Below are 22,723 nucleotides of genomic sequence, written 5' to 3'. Positions count from 1 at the left end.
CAATAGCTTAGCAGGGAGCATTCCCTTATCTTTTTTGAATGTATAGATTGGGGAATCTGGTCATTTTTTATGTTCAACCCTTTCGTTCAATATACAAAAAAAAAAAACCCGCTAAAGTGTGGGCTACCTTAGAGAGGCGACATCAGTGGATTGGTGACATGGATGTAGTAAGCCTGCTGGAGTCAGGAATAAAGTATTACTATTTATTCCTGTACCTCTTAGATCAGCCTTTCTCAACCTTTTACCCCAGGGGGCCCCCTAAAATAATTTTAGGTCTTGGGGAACCCTTAAAGCTAGTACACATGGGCTGAGTATCAGCCAGTTCAACAGAAACTGGCTGGCATTCGGTCAGTGTGTACAGCAGCCTGTCCATCAGAAGCCATTCTAATGACCGGCTTTTGTTGAACGGGCATGCTGGAAAACCAGCATTTGACCAGCGACTGGGTGGGGGCAGTTTCCCTGTCAGAACACAATATCTCAGCGGGGGAAATCGCCGCATTGGTATCTTAGTACGGCAACTACTTGGTTGAACGAATAGAAAATTCCTGTGTGTGCCTATTATTAATGAAATCAGTTCATCTAGGGGCAATGGGAAAAATTCCTATATATTGGTAGTCTATAGGACGAAAAAAACTCAGAGCGCTGGTCAGAATGCCTCTCTTACAGATAGCTAAAAAGATAATTGGCGGCATTATTATTATTATTATTATTCAGTATTTATAAAGTGCCAATAGTTCGCTCAGCGCTGTACATTACAAAGGGGGACAGAACATGTCACAGAACAATACCAATACAATGCAAAACATGAGGGGTGCGAGGGCCCTGCTCTTTCGAGCTTACAATCTAGGAGGGAGGGGATTGTGGCACAGGAGGAGATAGCTGTGGGGGATGGAGTGGTAGGAAGAGTGGAGGAGGTCGGCAAGTTAGCAGGGGGTGGGGTAGGCTTCCCTGAAGAGATGGGTTTTCAGGGTGCGCCTAAAGGAGAGGAGAGTAGGTGATAATCTGATGGGTTGGGGCAGGGAGTTCCAGAGGATGGGTGACACCCTGGAGAAGTCCTGGAGGCTGGCGTGGGAGAAGGAGACCAGGGAACTAGAGAGAAGGAGGTCTTGTGAGGAGCGGAGTGTGCGTGCTGGGCGGTACTTGGATATTAGGTCAGTGATGTAGTTCGGGGCAGTATGGTGGACAGCTTTGTACGTCAGCGTTAGGATTTTGAATTTGATCCGTTGCGCAATTGGAAGCCAGTGGAGGGATTGGCAGAGGGGGGTGGCGGAGAAGGAGCGGTTGGAAAGGTGAATGAGTCTGGCAGCCGTATTCAGGATCGACTGAAGCTGGGATAGCCAGCGGCGAGGCAGGCCAGTGAGGAGGGAGTTGCAGTAGTCGAGTCGTGATATGATGAGGGAGTGGATGAGCTGTTTAGGGGTTTCTGGGGTTAGGAACGTGCGGATTTTGGCGATGTTGCGGAGGTGGAGTCTGCACGAGTTTGTTAAAGATTGTACTTGGTGCTGGAAGGATAGGTTGGAGTCCAGAATGACACCAAGTACTCTGGCCTGCGGGGCCATGCTGTTGGCTTTGCCAAGTGGCTTTGGTTCTGGAAATATGCAGGCACCATCAAATGGGATTCAATCAACCACAGCTCATGGAACCCTAATAACCTCTGGAGGAACCCTAGGGTTCCATGGAACCCTTGATGAGAATGGCTGCTCTATGCTAAACTATATGCCTATTCAAGTGAGGACTAATGAGGTATCTCAGATTTAATTTTTAAGGTCCCCAACAAATGTGGAGTCTTTGGCCTGGGAAAGGTAAATTGCCTGGCCACCAGTTAATGCTAACTAGTATAATCCCTTTTAGTGGCCTCCCCTCAGTTGAATTCTTATAAGCATTCCCTACCACCTAATCTGCTTGTGTTATATGTAAATCTCTGGATTTTCTCATGTTTGCTTCTTAATAAAAAAGTAATGCTAGAAGCTCTGTGGATAAAGCTGTTCTTTGCTTCATGTATTTACCATCTTGCTCTTTTTTTTGTCATTACATATAGCACAGGATCTTGGGCGAGCATAGGGATATGGTCTAATGTGTAAACCACAAACTTGCCTATAATTTTGGCGCACGCTTTGCTGTGCAACATCTGCACTGCATCTGTCAACTCCACTCCAGATTTTAATGGCTTTAAATGAATTAGTTGGCATTAGCTCTTAGATGCCTCTCAAGTACAACTGTGCAATATTAGTATAAATATAAAAATAGCTGCTACTCGGGCAGTAATGTGCAAAGTTCAACGTACCACTTTGTTATTCTTTTTTTTTTTTTTTTTTTTTTTTTAAATAGCCTGTACCCCTCTGCTATGTGAGCTGCCATTTGTGTGCTGTGCTTTCCCTACTATTAATGCAGCTTTTAGTTTTGGTGCCCTGTAGTGTTGTCGGCTGTGTGTTAATCCAGAGTATTCTTCTTTTGTTAGTGAAAAAAAAAAAAGTGTTTTTACGTTACGACACAGAGGTGGCTCTGAAATGAGCTGCTTGCTCTGGGGGCACTCGGCGTGTGGGAGGAGCCAGCAGCGCTGGTACAGGACCCGAGAAGAGAATCAGGGCAGCTCTGTGTAAAACTATTGCACAGAGCAAATAATTATAACATGTTTGTTATTTTAAAAATAAAAAATAGATTTATTTTTTACTGTCACTTCAACCTCATTCTAACCATACAACTTTAGCCCCTAACCTAAAACCTTTGAAAGGCTGAAGTTAAATTTTTGAAAATGTCATGGATGCATACTACCAGTCCCAGTTCAATGGAACTAAATATCTGGTACTGAATGTGTTCTTTGGCTAGGGAGTAGAGAAATGATAGAGATATTGTGGATGAGAATGAAACCGAAAGACATATTAAAATTAAACAGTGCTAAAGTAGAAAAGTGGTAGTAGAAGAAGATAGTCATTACGGTGGCCTGTGTAATCCATTACCCGTGGGTTATGCTTTTCCTATTCATGCATCTCTGTATGCTCTATATCTACCTCTACAGTATCTCACAGAAGTGAGTACACCCCTCACATTTTTGTAAATATTTTATTATATCTTTTCAGGTGACAACACTGAAGAAATGACACTTTTCTACAATGTAAATTAGTGAGTGTACAGCTTGTATAACAGTGTAAATTTGCTGTCCCCTCAAAATAATGCAACACACAGCCATTAATGTCTAAACTGCTGGCAACAAAAGTGAGTACACCTCTAAGTGAAAATGTCAAATTGGGCCCAATTAGCCATTTTCCCTCCCCGATGTCATGTGACTCATTAGTGTTACAAGGTCTCAGGTGTGAATGGGGAGCAGGTGTGTTAAATTTTGGTGTTATCGCTCTCACTCTCTCATACTGGTCACTGGAAGTTCAACATGGCACCTCATGGCAAAGAAAAAATGAATTGCTCTACATAAAGGTGGCCTAAGCTATAAGAAGATTGCCAAGACCCTGAAACTGAGCTGCAGCACAATTGCTAAGACCATACAGCGGTTTAACAGGACAGGTTCCACTCAGAACAGGCCTCGCCATGGTCGACCAAAGAAGTTGAGTGCACGTGCTCAGCGTCATATCCAGAGGTTGTCTTTGGGAAATAGATGTATTAGTGCTGCTAGCATTGCTGCAGAGGTTGAAGGAGTGGGGGGGGGGGGAGTCAGCCTGTCGGTGCTCAGACCATACGCCACACACTACATCAAATTGGTCTGCATGGCTGTTGTCCCAGAAGGAAGCCTCTTCCAAAGATGATGCACAAGAAAGCCCGTAAACAGTTTGCTGAAGACAAGCAGACTAAGGACATGGATTACTGGAACCATGTACTGTGGTCTGATGAGACCAAGATAAACTGATTTGGTTCAAATGGTGTCAAGCGTGTGTGGCGGCAACCAGGTGAGGAGTACAAAGACAAGTGTGTCTTGCCTACAGTCAAGCATGGTGGTGGGAGTGTCATGGTTTGGGGCTGCATGAGTTCTGCCGGCACTGGGGAGCTACAGTTCATTGAGGGAATCATGAATGCCAACATGTACTGTGACATACTGAAGCAGAGCATGATCTCCTCCCTTCGGAGACTGGGCCACAGGGTAGTATTCCAACATAACGACCCCAAACATACCTCCAAAATGACCACTGCCTTGCTAAGAAGGTGATGGACTGGCTAAGCATGTCTCCAGACCTAAACCCTATTGAGCATCTGTGGGGCATCCTCAAACGGAAGGTGGAGGAGCACAAGGTCTCTAACATCCACCAGCTCGGTGATGTCGTCATGGAGGAGTGGAAGAGGACTCCAGTGGCAATCTGTGAAGCTCTGGTGAACTCCATGCCCAAGAGGGTTAAGGCAGTGCTGGAAAATAATGGTGGCCACACAAAATATTGACACTTTGGGCCCAATTTGGACATTTTCACTTAGGGGTGTACTCACTTTTGTTGCCAGCAATTTAGACATTAATGGCCGTGTGTTGCGTTATTTTGAGGGGACAGCAAATTTACACTGTTATACAAGCTGTACACTCACTACTTTACATTGTAGCAAAGTGTCATTTCTTCAGTGTTTTCACATGAAAAGATATAATAAAATATTTACAAAAATGTGAGGGGTGGACTTACTTCTGTGGAATACTGTATATATCCACATAAACGTGTACAGATCAAATGTGTGCTGTATTATTATTTTGTAGTACAGTGTTATCTTCTCTACTTCATGAATAATCCTGTTGCTGGCTTTTGATTTTCTATTTATAAAGTAAGAGCATATTGGTGGTGTCATGACAGGCAGACAATGTGAAGAATGTCTGTGAAGTTCTATGGTGCCCTGCTGAACACTTGAAAGCAATGCAATCCACATGTTCTGCTTTAGAATCCCTTTGTTGTAATCCTTGTTGGGAAGCATGTTTATCCAGTAGGCAGTGAAATTGTGAAATCCTGTGTTGGTGTTCAGTATGTGAAACACCACAGAACTGGATAGATAGTATGAAGAGCCAAGCCAGCTAGAAAGGTGTTTTTAGCAGCTGCAGAATATCTTCTTCCCTTCATGAAGAACTTCATACACAAATGCTATGGACAGTACAGGCTTCTTGTTGGAACAAAACATCTCTTTGAAAAAAAATTTGCATGTAAGAAGACCTTACATAACAATTTGGAATGAAGAGCACCTGGTTTTCTTGAAACTTGGACCCTTTAGGGTTTATTTACTAAAACCGAAGAGTGCAAAATCTATTGCGGCTGTGCATGGTAGCCAATCAGCTTTTAATTTCATCTTGTTCAATTAAGCTTTGACAAAAAAAAAAAATGAAAGCTGATTGGTTTCTATGCAGACCTGCACCAGATTTTGCACTCTGTGGTTTTAGTAAATCAACCGCTTTCTGTTGAACTTTCAGTCATACTTAAAAAATTGACTGGGTGTTTTTTTAAATTAAAAAAAAAAAAAAAACTAGAATGTTTTGGGAGAGCCTACACTTGGCGGCTGAACAGAAAATTTTAATTGCATTGCCAATTACCTCACTAAACCAGTTTTGACTACTCTGACTCCATCAACATATGCTTCATAAAAATTAACGATTGTGTACGCTGTCACCTCTGATGTCATGTGGTAACAGTTTTATCAAGTCAGAATTGGTGCCTGCAATAAATTGTAATTTAAAGTATAAGTTCACCTTTTAACCACTTCAAGTCCGAACACTTTTCCCCCTTCCTGTCCAGGCCAATTTTCAGCTTTCAGCGCTATCACACTGACAATTGTGCGGTCATGCAACACTGTACCCATATGAATTTTTAGCATTTTTTTGAGACCGATAAAGCTTTATTTTGGTGGTATTTATTCACCACTGGGATTTCTATGTTTTTTTTGCTATATAAATGAAAATGTCCAAAATTTAAAAAAAAAAGTTTTTCTTATAAACTTTTGCAAATAATCTTTCTTCATAAATCTTGGCCAAAATGTATTCAGTTATATTTTTAGTAAAAAAAAAATAACCCAAATTAGTTTATAACCAAAAATTATAATTTTAAAAAAATTTTTTATTTTATTTTTTTATTCTATTTGTTTTTGGGGTTTTTTTTTTTGGTTTTTTTACATACCGTCACCCTAGCAGTACAGTGTCATTATGGTGACACTGTACTACTTGTGGGGGGTAATGAAGATTTTTTTTTTTACACTGATTGCTTTTACACCCATAAAGGCTGTAAAAGCAATCCTTTCTCCTCTCTGGCTGCATTCTTGCAGCCATTAAGAAATACTGTGTGAGCTGTGATTGGTCACAGCTTGTCACATAGTACGTGGCTGTTGTAAATAGCCTTGTACCATGTGACCTCTGTGATCATTCACAGATTTCACATGCAGCAAGCAATGATGTCAAAAAGTGATCACATGAAGAGTAGCAAGCAAGATGTCACTTCTGTTTTAGCACTGATCATTGTATTGGTGTCACTGGGAGTGTCAGTGACACCAAGTCAGTACCCACCCCAGTGTCAGAATGCTCGTCGCAGTCCAGCTATAAGTCGTTGATCGCCTCCATTATTAGTAAAAAAAAAAACTCCAGTATCTATACCGCCATTTGTAAACGCTATAACTTTCGCGTAAAGCAATTCATTTACACGTATTGGTTTTTTTTTTAGCAAAGACATAGCAGAATACATTTTGGCGTAAGTTTGTTGAAATTTGATTTTTTAAATTGTTTTTACTGGACATGTTTAATAGCAAAAAGTCAAAATTATTGTTTGTTTGTTTTTTTTCGTTTTTTTCCCTCAAAATTGTCGGTCCTTTTTTTTTTTTTTTGTTCTAGTGCAAAAAATAAAAAATGCACAGGTGAGCAAATACCACTGAAAGAAAGCTCAATTTGTGGGGAAAAAAGGACATAAACTTAATTTGGGTGCAGTGTTGCATGACCGCACAATTGTCAGTTAAAGTAATGCAGCGCCATAATGCAAAAAATGGCCTGGTCAGGAATGGGGGAAAATCTTCAGAAGGGCAAGTGGTTAAGGACTGCACTAGTCTGTGGTTGTATAGTGAAGAAGCAGCAACACATTGATTGGGTCAATTATGTAGTCTCCCTTCCTATCAGCTAGGCATCCCTCTTATTTTGCATCATAGTAAAGCCAAAGTTGTCCCCCTGCAGGCTGAGCTAGTATACTGACTCATCTATTCATATGGCACTGGGGCATTCAGAACACTTGGCTTCATGCACACTGGACATTTCTCTATCTCTCCTGGATGTCTTTCCACCTGACAGAGCAATTTGGCATTAAAAAAAAACACTTAAAAAGTGTTTAACACGTTTTGGCACATTTAGGTGCATTTAGGCACGGCAAGCATTTGAGAGTTAATTTTTTGCCAAAACGCCACTACTCTTGGACACTCTGGCAGTGGGGTTTTTTTCTGCCTTTAAACGCCTATGCATCTAGACTCCTCTAAAAATCTGTGTGCATAGATACAAAGGTTAACATGCAGGGGTGTTTAGAGGCAAGGGAACAAAGACACCAGACACCTCTAGGAGCAGGTGAAAAAACATCCAATGTGCATGAGGCCTTAGTAATAAAGTATGCCAAGCAAATCTGATCAGATTGACAATAGCTTATTTTTACTTGTATAAAAAAAAAAGGATGCCTCCATGTCACTAAATAGAGGAATCAGATGGAGTAGTCCAGTAAAAGTAAAAAAAAAAAAAACCATATATATAATATATATATATATATATATATATATATATATATATATATATATATATAATATATCTAAACATATTTAATGTTTTATGTGTATTTAGGATTCCTAAAGTGAGTGTTTTGGAAGATGAAACAGGAACCAAAGAAATTGAACTGTCAGATGATCCTTATGACTGCATGCGGTTAAATGTAGAAGATGTTCCATGTATTGTCACACTTTGCAAAGTAAGTACTGTTGTACTTTTTTATTTTTTTTTTATTGAGAAAAAAAAATTGCAAGATGCAGTATAGAATGCAGTCATAAATCCAATTCACTAAAAAAGACTATTAAATTACAAAATATATATGTAGTATCATTCTTGGATCTTACAACATAAAGATCCCGCTGCCTTAATCCCCAGAGTCTTTTTTTTTTTTCTCTGCACCTGGGGGTTTTACATGTTCTCATTGACCTCTGCCTGTTCCAGCACATACTTTTGCATTTCCCCATAATATACAATTATGGAAATCAAAAAGGGAGAGTTGGAGACCTGCATAGTGGCCACGGCATTTAAGAAAACCCAGGATCTCTCACAGAGTACCATAGAGATATTAGAAATAGTCAGGTGGTTTCTTTCTCCAGCACTTGTCAAAATTTGAGATATCAGGACTGGATTGACTGTCCCTCTATTCAAGAAGCAGTGCTGGTTTAATATAGTCAGAAAATTCCTCAAATTGGAATTAAAGTATAACTAAACTCAAAACTTTTTTTTTTTGGTTTGTTTTGCATATGGTGCCGCTGGTTTAGATCATCTGTCAGTTTTCATTGCTGTCTGTGTCCCGATTGTGACTATAGGTTTGCTATACTCCTAGTGAGGTTTAAACACTTGTCACATTGATTTTCTGTATGGCAACCTTCCTGTCACCTGAAGTGAAGGAGTGAGGCTGCAGTGTGTAGTGCTGACACCATGGAATGCACTGGTTTGCTTTTTAGGCCCACATTTAATACAAGCACATTTAGGGATGTAGACAGCCGCATAGCTAGGCACACAGGATGAATGACAAGCTAGAAACTGTTCATTCATGTCTGTTCCATGAGTCAGTTTACATGCAAAATTACTAGAAAGCAGTGATCTAAATAGTATGTTTTAGTATTGAAAAAAAAATACTATACAGATGTAGAGCAATTGCACTTTCAGTGTAACTTGGAGTGCATTTGCAGTACACAGCCTATTTACCTTTAGTAAATCAACCCCTATTTGTTTTTAGCCGCTGCATTTTTGGAAAGACTTTTTTCTTCTTTTTTTTTCTTTTTTTTTCTTCCCTGCAGCAGATTGCAACATGCATAAGTATGAACCAGGCCTTAAATCATAATAACCAAATTGGTCCTGATCAAAAGTTTACATACCCTGGAATGTTTGGCCTTGGTACAGACACACAAGGTGACACAGGTTAAAATGGCAATTAAAGGTTTTTTTCCCACATCTGTGGCTTTTTAAATTGCAATTAGTGCCTGTGTATAAATAGTCAATGAGTTTGTTAGCTCTCATGTGGATGCACTGAGCAGGTTAGATACTGAGCCATGGGGAGCTGAAAAAAACTGTCAAAAGGCCTGGGTAAAAAGGTAATGTAACTTTATAAAGATGGAAAAGTATATAAAAAGATATCCAAGCCTTGAACATGCCAGTAAGTACTATTCAATCACTTTATTAAGACAAGGACAATTTAGGGATCTCTTGATAGCCAAGCCAAGGTCAGGTAGGCCAAGAAAGATTGCAGCCACAACTGCAAGAAGAACTGTTCAGGATACAAAGAAAAACCCACAGGTCACCTCAGGAAAAATACAGGCTGCTCTGGAAGAAGATGGTGGGGTTGTTTCAAGAAGCACAATACAATGATACTTGAACAAAAATGACCTTACAATCAGTTGTGATGAGCAGAAAGAAGCCTTTACTTTGCCAATGTCACAAAAAAGCCCTGTTACAATATGCCCGACAGCACTTTGACACACCCTACAGCTTCTGGCACACTGTAATCTGGAGTGACGAGACCAAAATAGAGATTTATGGTCACAACCATAAGCACTATGTTTGGCGAGGAGTTAACAAGGCCTATAGCGACAAGAACACCATCCCCACTGTGAAGCATGGTGGTGACTCACTCATGTTTTGCTCTAAAGGCACAGGGCATCTTGTGAAAATTGATGGCAAGATAAATGCAGAATGTTATCAGAAAATACTGGCAGACACGCATTCTTCTGTACTTAAGCTGCGCATGGGAAGCTCTTAGACTTTCCAGCACAGACGTGACCCTAAGCACAAGGCCAAGTTGACCCTCCAGTGGTCAAGTGGCAGAAAAAGGTGAAGTTTCTAGAGTGGCTATGACAGTCTCCTGACCTTTTTAAAGCAGAGTTACAGCTGGAAAAAAAAAAAATAAAAGTCAGCAACTACAAAAACTGTAGCTGCTGCCTTTTAAAACACAGACACTTACCTGTCCCTCGGTCCAGCGGTGCCATCACCACTGCTGGTTTCACCGGCTGTCTTCTCTCCCTAGCGCCAGCATCTTCAGTTTGGGAACCCGGCTGTGACGGCCTGTGGCTTCACAGCTGGGTGCCCACTGCGTATGTGCAAGAAGCGCTGCGCTTTGTGAATAGCCCTGTAGTCTTCTGGGACCTGTCACATGTCCCTGAAGACTACAGGGAGAGAGGGGGGAGGATAACTTCTGCTTCCGATTGTATAGGCGATCACAGTGAAAGTGGGAGCGGGTACCTGTCAAATTCTCCTCCCTCCCACTCATAGACTACTATTACAAAAGACTGCATGCTGTCATTGATGCTAAAGGAGGCAATACACACTATTAGGAACTAAGGGTTTGCAGACTTTTGAACAGGGGTCATTTCATTTGTGTACTTGTTGCCGTGTTTTGTTTTACGATTGTGCCATTCTGTTATGACCTACAGTTGAGTATGAATCCCATTAGAAATAAAAGAAATATTTTGCCTGCTCATTCACGTTTTCTTTAAAAATGTATATTACAAATTCTCCAAGGGTGGTCCTGATAGTTGGTAATGAGGAAAAAGTGTAAAGACTGCGCACTCACCAGATACACAATCACACTGCGCATTTAGAGATATCTATCTCAAAGAACCAGGGTGTCCCCTTTAAGGTCTGGTCAGGTCTGGTGTCCCTCTTGAGCCGACATCTACTGCCTGTGGTGGCTCGCCTCCTCTTTGGATGGTAAGAGCTCGTGGAGAGCTCAGAAAAGTGGAGGCTGATAGCGTAATAACGTTTACACAGAGGGTGCTTTATTAGCCAAATAAAAGTACAGAAAAAACACACTGACCAGTAATGGTGTTCCAGGGTGGCTGCCGGGACCACTGAAGTGCCAGCAGCATGGCGTCCTAGTGCTGTAGCCCTGACGTGTTTCGTGCGATGGCACATACTCATAGGGGGTCTGCCAGTCACTGGTCACTGTACTTTTATTTGGCTAATAAAGCACCCTCTGTGTAAATCTTATTACGCTATCAGCCTCCACTTTTCTGAGCTCTCCGTGAGCTCTTACCATCCACAGAGGAGGCGAGCCACCCACGGCCAGTAGATGTCAGCTCAAGAGGGACACCAGACCTGACCAGACCTTAAAGGGGACACCCTGGTATTTTGAGATAGATATCTCTAAATACACAGTGTGATTGCGTGTCTGGTGAGTGTGCAGTCTTTAAACTTTTTCCTCATCACCAACTATCAGGACCAGTCATTTGGATCCGGAAGATTCCTAGGCACTTTAATATTTGGACTTATACATGGCACTGTGCACATGGCGAGTCACTGATTAGTGACGCACTACATTTATCTTATTTTTGCAGTATGTCACTTTATCACTTATTCTCTGATTTTTGGGAGTACCATTGATATTTATTGATGCTTGAACTACGTCATTTAGACACGATTTAGATTTCCTTTTTGTTTTATATGTATTTTTATCTGAGCACTACACCCTGCTGTTGTATAAACTTTTCAGCACAACTGTACTCTGTATCTGTGTGATCTGTGTGAGGGAAAACCTTGTGTAAAGGTACATCTGTTGATGAATAAAAAATGGCGGGAATCCTAAAATGTACTTTTCTGAGTGGATCCAGTTCCTGGAAGGCTCTCCATTTGGAGCTCCATCTCACAATATCTAAATATTTTCTAGGTTCAGCTAGCAGGTTTGGCTCTAAGTAAGTCACAGCAGCTGAAATCTCAGTTGCTGAGATGATACTAGACCTGAATGATTCATTGTAAGTAGAAAAACTCCTGTACATTTCTTAGCTAACATACAAATCCAAGCTATTGCAATAACACCGTTTCCGAGAAAACATTTACTGTAGGCAGTGTTGGGCTCTTTTTAGAAATTATATTCGAGAGATTCTCTGCAAGCCAAATGTTGTTGTGGATGTACCCTGTTATTAAATGTGGTCTTGTAAAAGTAAACAAGTTTTTAACCTTTATTTTTTTGTAATTGCATTCTAAATTTTAAAAAAATTGAGTGTATTTTTAAGGAGTCTGCAAACTATTGCTTTCCTTAGAATGTATCTAAATCCCAAAAAAATCATTTTTAATTTGTTGTAGCCTACAACTCCATTAACATGGTGACTGCATTCATTTTTTTCCCAAGCTTTCTTTTATATATTTTTCATTTGATTTTGCCAGTAAAACATTTCCAGTCCCAGTATGACAACACTCACTTGCCATTCTCTATCAGGAAAACTAAAACAATGTAGCACTACGGAACCCCATTTCTCTCCTAATCTGTGTAATATAAAAGGGTTCTGCAGTCCTCGGAGATAGTTGAACACAATATAAACTGATTTATATTCGGCACAAGCAGGCAGCACAGAAAGTTATCAGTTAACAAGATTTCTGCAAAGATCAAGGTATTTTTTGAACTTATGAAACGGATATCACAAAACACCTTTTAAAGTTTATACACATTTAAATAATAAACCTTTCTCAAACCTGGGTCATTAAGTAGCGCAGACTGCATGTTAAAATGATCAGTAGATCCCAGGATATATGTAGCTGAGGTTGACCTTGGCCTTACCCAGTCCCCTAGATCAATAGGGGGTGGGAGCGATGGGGCTAAACACAGTCGTAAAAGAAAAAGTCAAGGTTTGCATGTAAATTCAGCTTCCTGTATCTTCATATTCTGATCACATTGACTTGCAGTATTTTAAAGAGGACCTTCAGTTGTTTAAAAAAAAAAATTATAAAGAGACACTTACCTTTTCAAGGATTCAGTGCTGTTCTCACCCGGGCCAGTTCTTTACTGGTCTGTTGGTCCCTGGTGCTGCCATGTTCACTGTGGGAAGCCCGCTATGACTCCTTAGGGCTTTAAGGTGGAGTCCTGCTTATACATTATTTTTAGTAGAAATTCCTTGCAACAGGTGTATTTTTTTATTTTTTTTGTTTTTGACTCTGCTCTTTTATTACAGCTAGCTAGGATGAGGCATGAGATAATCGTGGCCCAATCTATTCTATGCAGACATCCCACCTGCCAACTCTCATTTGTCTGAAATCCCTTTTCCTTGCTTAATTCCTATAAACATGTGTTCAACCCAGAGATATGCAGAAGTCCGTGCCTGCACACTTTTATTTCTGTCATACTGTACCTTTTAGCCAACTTTGGCATTTCCAGCTGTTTTAGTTACCAGCCAGTTTCTGCAGTTGAGAAATATACATTTCAAATGTTTTTTAAAAGGTCTTGCTTTTTCCACAGATAGGTCACCGACACGTGGTAGATGCCACCTTGCAGGAAGAAGCCTGCTCTTTGGCCAGCATCCTTGTTGCTATAAACATCAAAGGCACCCTGACTTGCATGAGAAAAATGGGCAAAGGAAGCTTGGATCCTGAATGCATCTTTGAGATGATTGAGGTAAAGACATGACTAGTGAGACTGCCAAATGCAGACGTGGTTCTGTGGAATGTTGTTTTTTTTTTCTTTAAAGTGGAAATGGCATATAGTAAATCAAGTAGTAGTCAAAGCAACACTAATACTCCTAATAACTACGCATTTCTAGCAGTCCACCTGCCAGATTAGCATTATTCAAAATGAGGTTGTGGGACTGTCTGCTAATTACCTAACACTAATTCCAGTGCACTAGTGTGAATGACTGACAGTGACTTAATGAAAGCACTACTGCAAGCGTATGTGTGCATAGTAAAATTTTATTTGTGTTCAGTAGAAGTTTTCAATGTGTTTTGGGCACTCCAGGCATTCCCCATTATTATGGTTGAAGTATAATAGGTTAAAGTCTGGACAGGAATGTTCTCTTCCACTGCATATGCAGTTTCCATATATGCAGCTCCATCATGTTGTACATGTTCGGGGAAAAGCATGTGAATGAGTGTTCTCTCACACTCTGATTTTTCAATCCTGTGCAGAGTACCGAAACATCTAAAGCAGTGGTTCTCAACCTGTGGGTCGTGACCCCTTTGGGGGTCGAATGATCCTTTCACAGGGGTCGCCTAAGACCATCGGAAAACACATATTTCCGATGTGTAAAGAGCAGCTACTGTGTAGAAAGTAGCTGCTGTGCTGAAAGCAGCTACTCTTAAAAGCAGCTACTGTGTTGAAAGCCGCAGTATTGGAGGTAAAACGACACTTCATGAATTATAATTACTGGGTAAATAATTTTAGGATTGGGGGTCACCACAAAATAAGGAACTGTATTAAAGGGTCGCGGCATTAGGAAGGTTGAGAACCACTGATCTAAAGGCTTTTATCTCTCTGCTATGCTATACTATCGCTGACCTTTTTTAAAGTGTTACTAAACCCACAACAGTAAAATCAGTCTGTATATGCAGTAAAGCATGCTTGTTATCCTCACTGTGGAACCTAAGGGGATAATCCTCCGCATTGTGTAAAAAGGGTGTTTGATCCTGTCTTCTCTGATCCTCCTTCTACTGTCCCCAATCCATTTGCTGATAGAACAGAGAATTGGGGGTAAGCTGCACATGCTCAGTTTGATGTGTGTTGCCAGATAGGTGTTTTGTTTTGTTTATTATCACAAGACTTCTCTGCCTGCTGATTAGGAAAAGTATTTTTAGCAGGTTATATTTACAAAAATAATTTCCATGTGTGTACTGTGTGAGACCAGATATAGTGAATGCAGGGTCCTGGGTTTAGTAACACTTTAACCCTTTGAGGACCAAGGGACGTATTTGTCCCATGTTTTTAATTGCCTGTATCATCTGATTAAGAACTTAAAATACTTTTTTTTTTGGTTTGAGTCAAAATATTAGTTCTTATCAACAAATGGATCTAGCTTTTTGCCAATTATTTCATGAAATGGCTTAGTTACAGCAACTGAAGTGTACGAACTTTAAAAACAAAAAATTGATTCTTTTGGCGTTCCGTAATCTTATGGTCCTCAAAGGGTTAAGGATTACCCTTCTAATGCAGCAAAGCATTGGGAGAGCAGTTGTAGACCCCTTTGTAGATGATCAGTGAGAAGTTGCATTGCAGGCGGTCCAGATTTGTTCCCTTAATGTTTCCCAATGGCACTTTCAATAGTAAATTCTTTTTAGGTCCCATTACACTCCCTCCAAACTCTTTACAATGGGGTTGTGGGTGACCCACTTTGTGGCAGGTATCGTAGGGATCACAGGGATCTAATACACTTACTTTGGCATTGTCCCAAACTTAATATTTATTGGACTGGTGCGGTAAGTACCTTGAATTTCAGTCTAATATCCAAGCCAGTCCAAAGCAATGAATTCTAGGTGTTTTAAACACTTTGGCACAATACTTTTACTAAAGATACTTTTTCTGGTGTTATGCAAACTTATATTACGTTGTTGGAAATCAAATCACTCACCAGCATGGAAGGGCCAGGAGCGCCTGCAGGGGACCCAAGAAGAGGAGGGTCAGAGTTCTTCTTTACAAACAGTTCTTCCCCCCCCCCATTGGAGATGCTTCTCAATCACCAACAGCCGCGAATGGCGGGCTGAAGTACTTCTGCTATAGGGCGGATGGGAAGCGGTTAATTGAGACAAGTACACACTATAGAATGATATGCTTTGTTTATACTTCATGTCTGAGGTTTACAACCACTTTAATGCATCTAAACAATGTAGATGGTCACCACTCTGTTCCCATTCCACGACTGAACAGTAAAGAGGAAGCTGCAGACTGAGGTCATCCCTCTGCTCACTGTGCTCTCTCTCCTCCTGTAACACATCTAATTGGCTCCTTTTTCTGACCCTCTCTCAGTCTGAGTTCTACTGTACGTAGAAAAAAGGATGATGCCAAGTCAGATTTATATGACAATTATAGATGAATACAACTTCAACACTGCTTTTGTATCAGTTGTGCTGTCAGTCAGCATAATAAGGAAGGGACACAAGGGAACAAGTATGTACATCAGAAAATAGGTAGGTCCTTCATTTCCACACTTGTTCCATGTCATTAGTTCAAGGTAGGGATGCAACAAGTACAGTTAGTGAAGTCAGGACTCTGATGCAGAAGGTATTGAAGTATTGCATCAGTATGACATTGGGCAGCATGCATTTTCATGACATGAAATATACACTCACCGGCCACTTTATTATGTACACCTTGCTTGGACCCCCTTTTGTCTTCAGAAATAGCTGAATTCTTCATGGCATAGACTCCACAAGGTATTGGAAACATTCCTCAGAGATTTTGGTCCAGAGTAACATGAGTTACTGTTGCCTTTCTATCATCTAGAACCAGTCTGCCCATTCTCCTCTGACCTCAATAAGGTGTTTTCGTTCACGCAACTGCCGCTCACTGGATATCTTCTCTTTTTCGGACCATTCTCTGTAAACCCTAGAGATGGTTGTGTGTGAAAATCCCAGTAGATCTGCAGTTTTTGAAATATTCAGACATGCTTGTCTGGCACCAACAACCAGGCCACGTTCAGAGTCACTTAAATCCCCTTTCTTCCCCATTCTGATGCTCTGTTTGAACTTCAGCAAGTCATCTTCATTACATCTAGATACCAAAGTGCATTGAGTTGCTGCCATGTAATTGACTGATTAGCCAATTTGTGTTACCATGCAATTGAACAGGTGTACCTAATAAAGTGGCCGTTGAGTGTAAATCAGCAATGACAGTCATTGTATTTCCTCAGTACAGGTTTCCTTTAACTCTGTTCATGTTGCACCATAAAGGAGGTTAAATTTCTCACAAATATGTAGATAAATATTTAAAATGGACAGTAACTACTGCATAATATCTCATTAATGTAATCATTTTTGCAAATGAAAACAGAATTACTTCCCACAGTTTTCACAAAACATGAATATTCAGTGACAAAATGTATCGCTTTTCATAGAGTTCTGATTTTGAACCAGGTCACTGTATAATAAGAAGGACACACTGTTAAATATCCAAGTCTTTTGCATTTAGCTATATTTACATTATTCTAATGAGCTTTATACCTCTGACAGATAGATGTGAGTTGAAAATATTTGCCGGCTTTCAGTAGTTTTTATGGAAGATAAATCACATGGCCTTTTTTACAGAATCAAAAATTTTTTTAAAAAAGGAACTGTGGAAGTTGTGCCCACAAACAAAAGGGGGAAATCTGGGGCAAAGGACTACTCATCAGTTTTGCCTGTGGTCTCCCTGCAGCTCTTTTCTCCATTACTGACCTATCATGCTTTTTTTTCCTTTTTTTTTTTCCTGCACCATGCCTCTTTGATGGCCAGCTTGGTGGAGGCACAGGTCTTTGGTTCCTCATGCCTGATGGTGATTGGACAACTAGTGGGGGGGATATTTAAAAGCACTTGGGTAGGTTCAAAAATCTTAGATTCACAGAATGAATGCGGAAGTAATGGGGTAATGCATACAGGATAGATTACTCTCCAACAAGCAGCACAGTATTGAGCACACCTAATATAATTTCAAATCTCCTGAGACAAACCGTTGGAAGAAGCAGTGCCTTAAATGAGCTGGCACTGCAGATATAAAGCTATTGGGCTATATTATTATTATTATACAGTATTTATATATCGCCAATAGTTTGCGCGCTGTACATTATAGTGGGAGACAGTACAGTAACAATACAATGCGATACACGATATAGGTACAGGATTGCCTAGGCACCCTCACATACCACACGGTGTACAGCTATTTAAACCATTTCCGGACCAGTGACAACTTGCTGTGGTTGAACTGGAGTGATGCCTGCAGCGCCACTTTTAAAAATCTGAAAGCATGCAAAAACACAGATCTTGATGTTTTGAATGCTTTCAAGTGCAGAGGAGGGATTTGGGGTCCAAATCCCTATACCCAAGATCCCTGTATGAAAATACCTGTCACGTGTCTATTGCTGTCACAGGGGAAGTTTACATTCCTTGTGATAGCAATAAAAGTGATATCCCTCCCCGCAAGTGTGATCGTCCCGCATGCACGCAAACGGCGATCGCTCTACACATGTAAGGTATTGCCATGAACATCAGATTATGGGCAGTCATTCTACCACTAGACCTCCTCTGTAAATCTAAAGTGGTAACCTGTAAAGGCTTTTGAAGCATCAGCCATGAATAGTAAAGTTTACGTCGTTTGTTGCCCTTTTTCACGGGCGTGCACAATTTTAAAACATGACATGTTTGGTATCTATTTACTCGGCGTAACATCGTTTTTTTATATTTTACAAAAATTGGGTTATGTATTGTTTACTTTTATTTTTTTGCAATGAAATTAAAATAAAAAATGTATTTTTCCCAAAAATTGCGTTTTAAAAACCGCTGCGCAAATACTGTGTGACATAAAACATTGCAAGAAGCAATATATCTCTAGGGCCTCTGCTTTAAAAAAATTATATAATGTTGGGGATTCGAAGACCTATTTTAGAGCAAAAAATACTGATTTTAAAATGTAAACAAAGTTGGCCTGGAGCTAAAGAGACAAAGTGATGTAAAACTGAAAAATTTTCAGAAGGGAAAACCTTCCATATTTGTACTTGCTTAGGAAAGATTTCCTCTGATTTTCTGTAAGAAGTGAAGTGAAAAGAATTTTCTTTAATGGGATACAACAGCAGAAACCTAATCAGGGCTACTCCCCACTCTATCCAAACCTAAAAAAAGAAAAAAAACTGGCTTTAGCTATATCTTTAAGCGGACGTTGAGCTAGTTTTTTTTTTTTTTTTTTTTTTTTTTTTTTTTTTTTTTTTTTCATGTTCCCTCACTGAAGCTATACAGCAAAAAGAAAAAAATTAAACTTCAACTTAATTAACAAAAAAAACTTACAAAGGAGTCTAAAAATAAGGGTTTAAAAAAAATTACCATGAATCCCAACTTCTATTCACTGAGCAATGGTTACATCACCAAGTCTCACTGCTGTCTCCTAGGAATGCCTGGCGCTAAAAGTCCCTTCAAAAGGTGTTTATGCAGTCTGTCAGTTAATGCTTTAATTGACAGTCGGAGAATGAGCAAATAGTAATCTTTAGTACCTTTTTAGTGTACAAGAAATAATTGTGAGTGGCCAGAATTCTTGGAAGAAGGGGATTTGCCTTGTTTAGGGCCCATTCCCACTATATGCAGTTACCTTCTTTTTCCTTATGGGTAAATGCAGGTAACTGCAATGACACACAGAAAACATTAGTTTTCTTTTTGTCATGTTCACACCAGAATGTGGTGTTTCACTGTGTTCCAGAGCTGTGTGATATTCTGCAACAAGTTTGCATAATATCGCACCTCTCTGGATGGCCCTGCATGCCACTTCACAGCAAGTGCAGCACACTATGCTGCTGTGTAGTGACATGAATAAAGTGTCACTTTGTGCACTTCACTTAAAGCCCACACAAAAAAAAACACTGCAGTTTAGTGTGGGGTTGTTCAAGGCCACACACCAAATTGCAAGGCTAGTAGTCAGTAGTGCTCAGAATTTCTCAGCTTTTTGTGTGTTTTTATTTTTTAATGTAGTCTTTTTCGTTCTCTACAGACAGGAAAACGCGTTGCAAAGTCCTTGCACTTGTGCCTACAGAATGTTCTAAAGCAGGAGGAAAGTATGGGAAAAAATCGACAAAATATTGGTTTTTTGAGATGAACTTTCAACATTTTTGTGTGTACTTCAAGTAATAAATAGTTATTTTTGCAAAACTGCCTTGTAATTTGTGCATACCTCTAATAAAAAGTTTACTTGTTTGTTAAATAAAAAAAGTTATGTATACACTTTGCCTTTTTAACCACTTCAACACTTGGCCAAATTATGACACATCTCAGCCACTGGGCTGTTCAGCCACTCAACCACTTCTGCTTTACAGGGAACTGCCAGCTTTTTTTAAATTTTGATACCGGGATGATGCCTGCCAGTCCAGGCATCATCCCGTTGTAACTCCTCAATTCCCAGGATGTCATATGATGCCCACCTGGGAGAAGTAGTCAACAAGAATTAGACAATGGAAAAATAAAGCTGTAAGAACAGTCCAGTATAATCACTCTCAGCATGCCTCCGTTTTTTGCTAGTGTCCTAAGAGAATGGATGACTTCTCTACTCTGGGAGAAGAAAAACCTTTTCTTAGCTTTGATGAAGAACCATTTTTCTTTTAGTTTTATACATTTCATGCAAAATATAAGGTGCTCATTTTTAAAATTTTGCTGATTCTCGACTTTGCCATAAAAGCTGTACTTTATCCCCGCTGAGCATAGAGTGAAGGATTTTTTGACTGGAACACACCTTTAACGGATTTGAGAGACACATGAATGCTGGTTGAATATGTCTTTATGGTTCACTTGCCAGGGGGCAGATTGCTTCCAGCTGCAGTGACTATTGGGGAAACCATAGCTCTAGTGCGCTGATATTGAATACTTATGTATAGAATTTTGTTTCACATTTTTCGATTTTCTAATAGTTGGTGGGGTCAAATCAACATTTGTTTGACCACAGTGATTGGAAAATTCGAAAAAAAAAATCCGTTCACAATCCATGCAAGGTCACTAGCAGAGAAATCAGCAGTATTGTCCCACAATATCACTGAATACTTTTGGGTTCGTGTAAAACCTGGAGCAGCACAGTGACCCTAATTGAAGCTCAGGTTTCACAGCTAATTGATACAGTAGTTGTTCAGCGGTTCATGTCAAGTTTACATCAGGTTCAGGACAGGATTAGCTCAGGATCTTATCCTGTTCACACATATGCGGTTTAGAAACTGTTCCCATAGAAGTCAATAGCCTGTAATCTGCACCTGAACCTGAAGGTACTGCTCAGAAATCATACATAACTCTCTGAATCCGCACCGCCAGTGCATTGGACAAATGTGAACAGGCACCATAGGAAACAATGTTTTTTCACATGTCATGCAGATTGGATGTGGTTCAAACCTCATCCAATCCGCATATATGTGAACCGGCACTTAGACAAGTGTGGTGGCAAGTTGGGAGTGGGATCCCAGCTACAGAATATAATCAGATGCATGCTGAATCGGGCATAATAAACTGGGTGTAGAGGGCTGCAGATCAGCATCTTTGCCTAGGCACAGAGTGACTTTGAAAGCACTGGTACTATTAATTTCTGTCCCATCTCTAGTTTCTGACAGCCATGTCTGTAATCCAGGTAACCTATTAACCACTTTACAACCACGCTATAGCCGAAAGACAGCTGCAGCACGGTTGCCAAGTTCATGGAGGACGTCATATGACAGCGGAGCGCACCTGGCGCTGTCAGTGATCGTTGTGTCCTACGGACACAGCTGATTACATGACACAGTGAAAGTACAATCACAGCAGCCTTTTACCACATGACCAGCTGTGTCCAATGACACAGCAGATCACAAAGTAAAGACAGTTGCCAGTTATCAACAGCACTTTCCTCACGCTGTCACAGCATGAGGAAAGTACTGCAAATAGCTGTCAACTGTTACAGAGGACACCCGCACTGATAATCAAGGCACTGATTAGCAGTGCCAACCCAGCAGTTGCACACATCAGTGTCCAGCAGTGCCACCAGTTAGTGCTGTCAGTCAGTGCCACCTCATCCGTGCAGCCTATCCGTGCCACCCCATCAGTACTGCCTATCAGTGCAGCCTCATCAATGCACATCTGTGAAGGAGAAAAATTTACCTGTTTGCAAAATGTTATAATAGAAACAAAGAAAAACTTAAATTTTTTCAAATGTTTGGCTATTTTTTTTGTTTATAGTGCAAAAAAACAAAAACCCCAGTGGTGATTAAATACCACCAAAAGAAAGCACTAATTGGGTGAAAAACAAAATTATAAAAATTTCATATGGGTACAATGTTGCATGACCGTGCAATTGTCATTCAAACTGCAACAGCACTAAAAGCTGAAAATTGGCCTGGGCACGAAGGGGGTAAAAGTGCCCGGTAGGGAAGTGGTTAATCGTATTGGTGTAGCTGGCTGGCTCTTCAAACCCCTTACAGTTGGCGTGTTCCTGAAGCCTATTCTTTGCTATATACTTTTCAGGAGAGTTTAAACCTCTAAAGGGTAACCTTTTTTTCTGCCTCCTTTTCCTACTTTGAAGATTGAGGCTTGAGAATCAAGGAACTTTTTCAGATTCTTCAGTTTGCAGTGATGTTGAATCTCTTGTGCATGTGCTGTCTCTGGACCAATGTTTCACAACACTCTAGATTGGCTAGAGAAAAGTCTGTTGCAAGCACCAGGCTCCTCCTAGACATTTCCACTAACCAATGACAGGCCAAATCATTTCTCCAGAGTCCTGCGGGCACATCTTGCCTTTTAAGACTCCATGCACACTGGTTTAAAAGGCCAGCGCTGTCGGCAGGAAAAAAATGCAGATTTAGAGTGTTTGTTTTTTGTACTCGCGTTTAGAAGCATTTAGCATTTCCTTTTCTGCAAGCTTCTAAATGCTGAGCTTAAAAAACACATCTAGAGTACCTAACATGCATGGGCACCTAGGATGATAACTCCTTTAGGAACTGAGTGGTTTTTTTTGTTTTTTTTTTTGTTTTGTTTTAAGCCAGTGTGCATGGAGTCTAAAGCTTAAATAAGTTAATTTATCCCTTTTTTTTCTGTATATCCCATCAAAACTGTTACCTAAAGAGACTTGAAAGAAAAAATGCCCATTATATTTTCGTCCTTTTTTTAATACATAAT

General features: G+C 40.2%; 1 protein-coding gene across 1 annotated transcript in view; it reads left to right on the top strand.

Annotated features, from left to right (window-relative positions):
* The window catches only part of EXOSC7 (exosome component 7), a 38,640-nt gene extending 18,890 nt beyond the window's left edge, over window positions 1-19,750 (top strand). The window contains exons 6-8 of the mRNA XM_089687489.1: window positions 7,766-7,889; window positions 13,398-13,553; window positions 19,593-19,750. Of these exons, the coding sequence (XP_089543615.1) occupies window positions 7,766-7,889; window positions 13,398-13,553; window positions 19,593-19,697 (385 nt within the window). The 3' untranslated portion in view covers window positions 19,698-19,750. The remainder of the gene's footprint in view (window positions 1-7,765; window positions 7,890-13,397; window positions 13,554-19,592) is intronic.
* The last annotated feature ends 2,973 nt before the right edge of the window (window positions 19,751-22,723 follow it).

Source organism: Staurois parvus, unplaced genomic scaffold (assembly GCF_062004578.1).
Source record: "Staurois parvus isolate SC_StPar_1 unplaced genomic scaffold, SC_StPar_1.0 ptg000020l, whole genome shotgun sequence".
Lineage (NCBI taxonomy): Eukaryota > Metazoa > Chordata > Amphibia > Anura > Ranidae > Staurois > Staurois parvus.
This window is presented reverse-complemented; position numbering and strand designations above follow the sequence as displayed.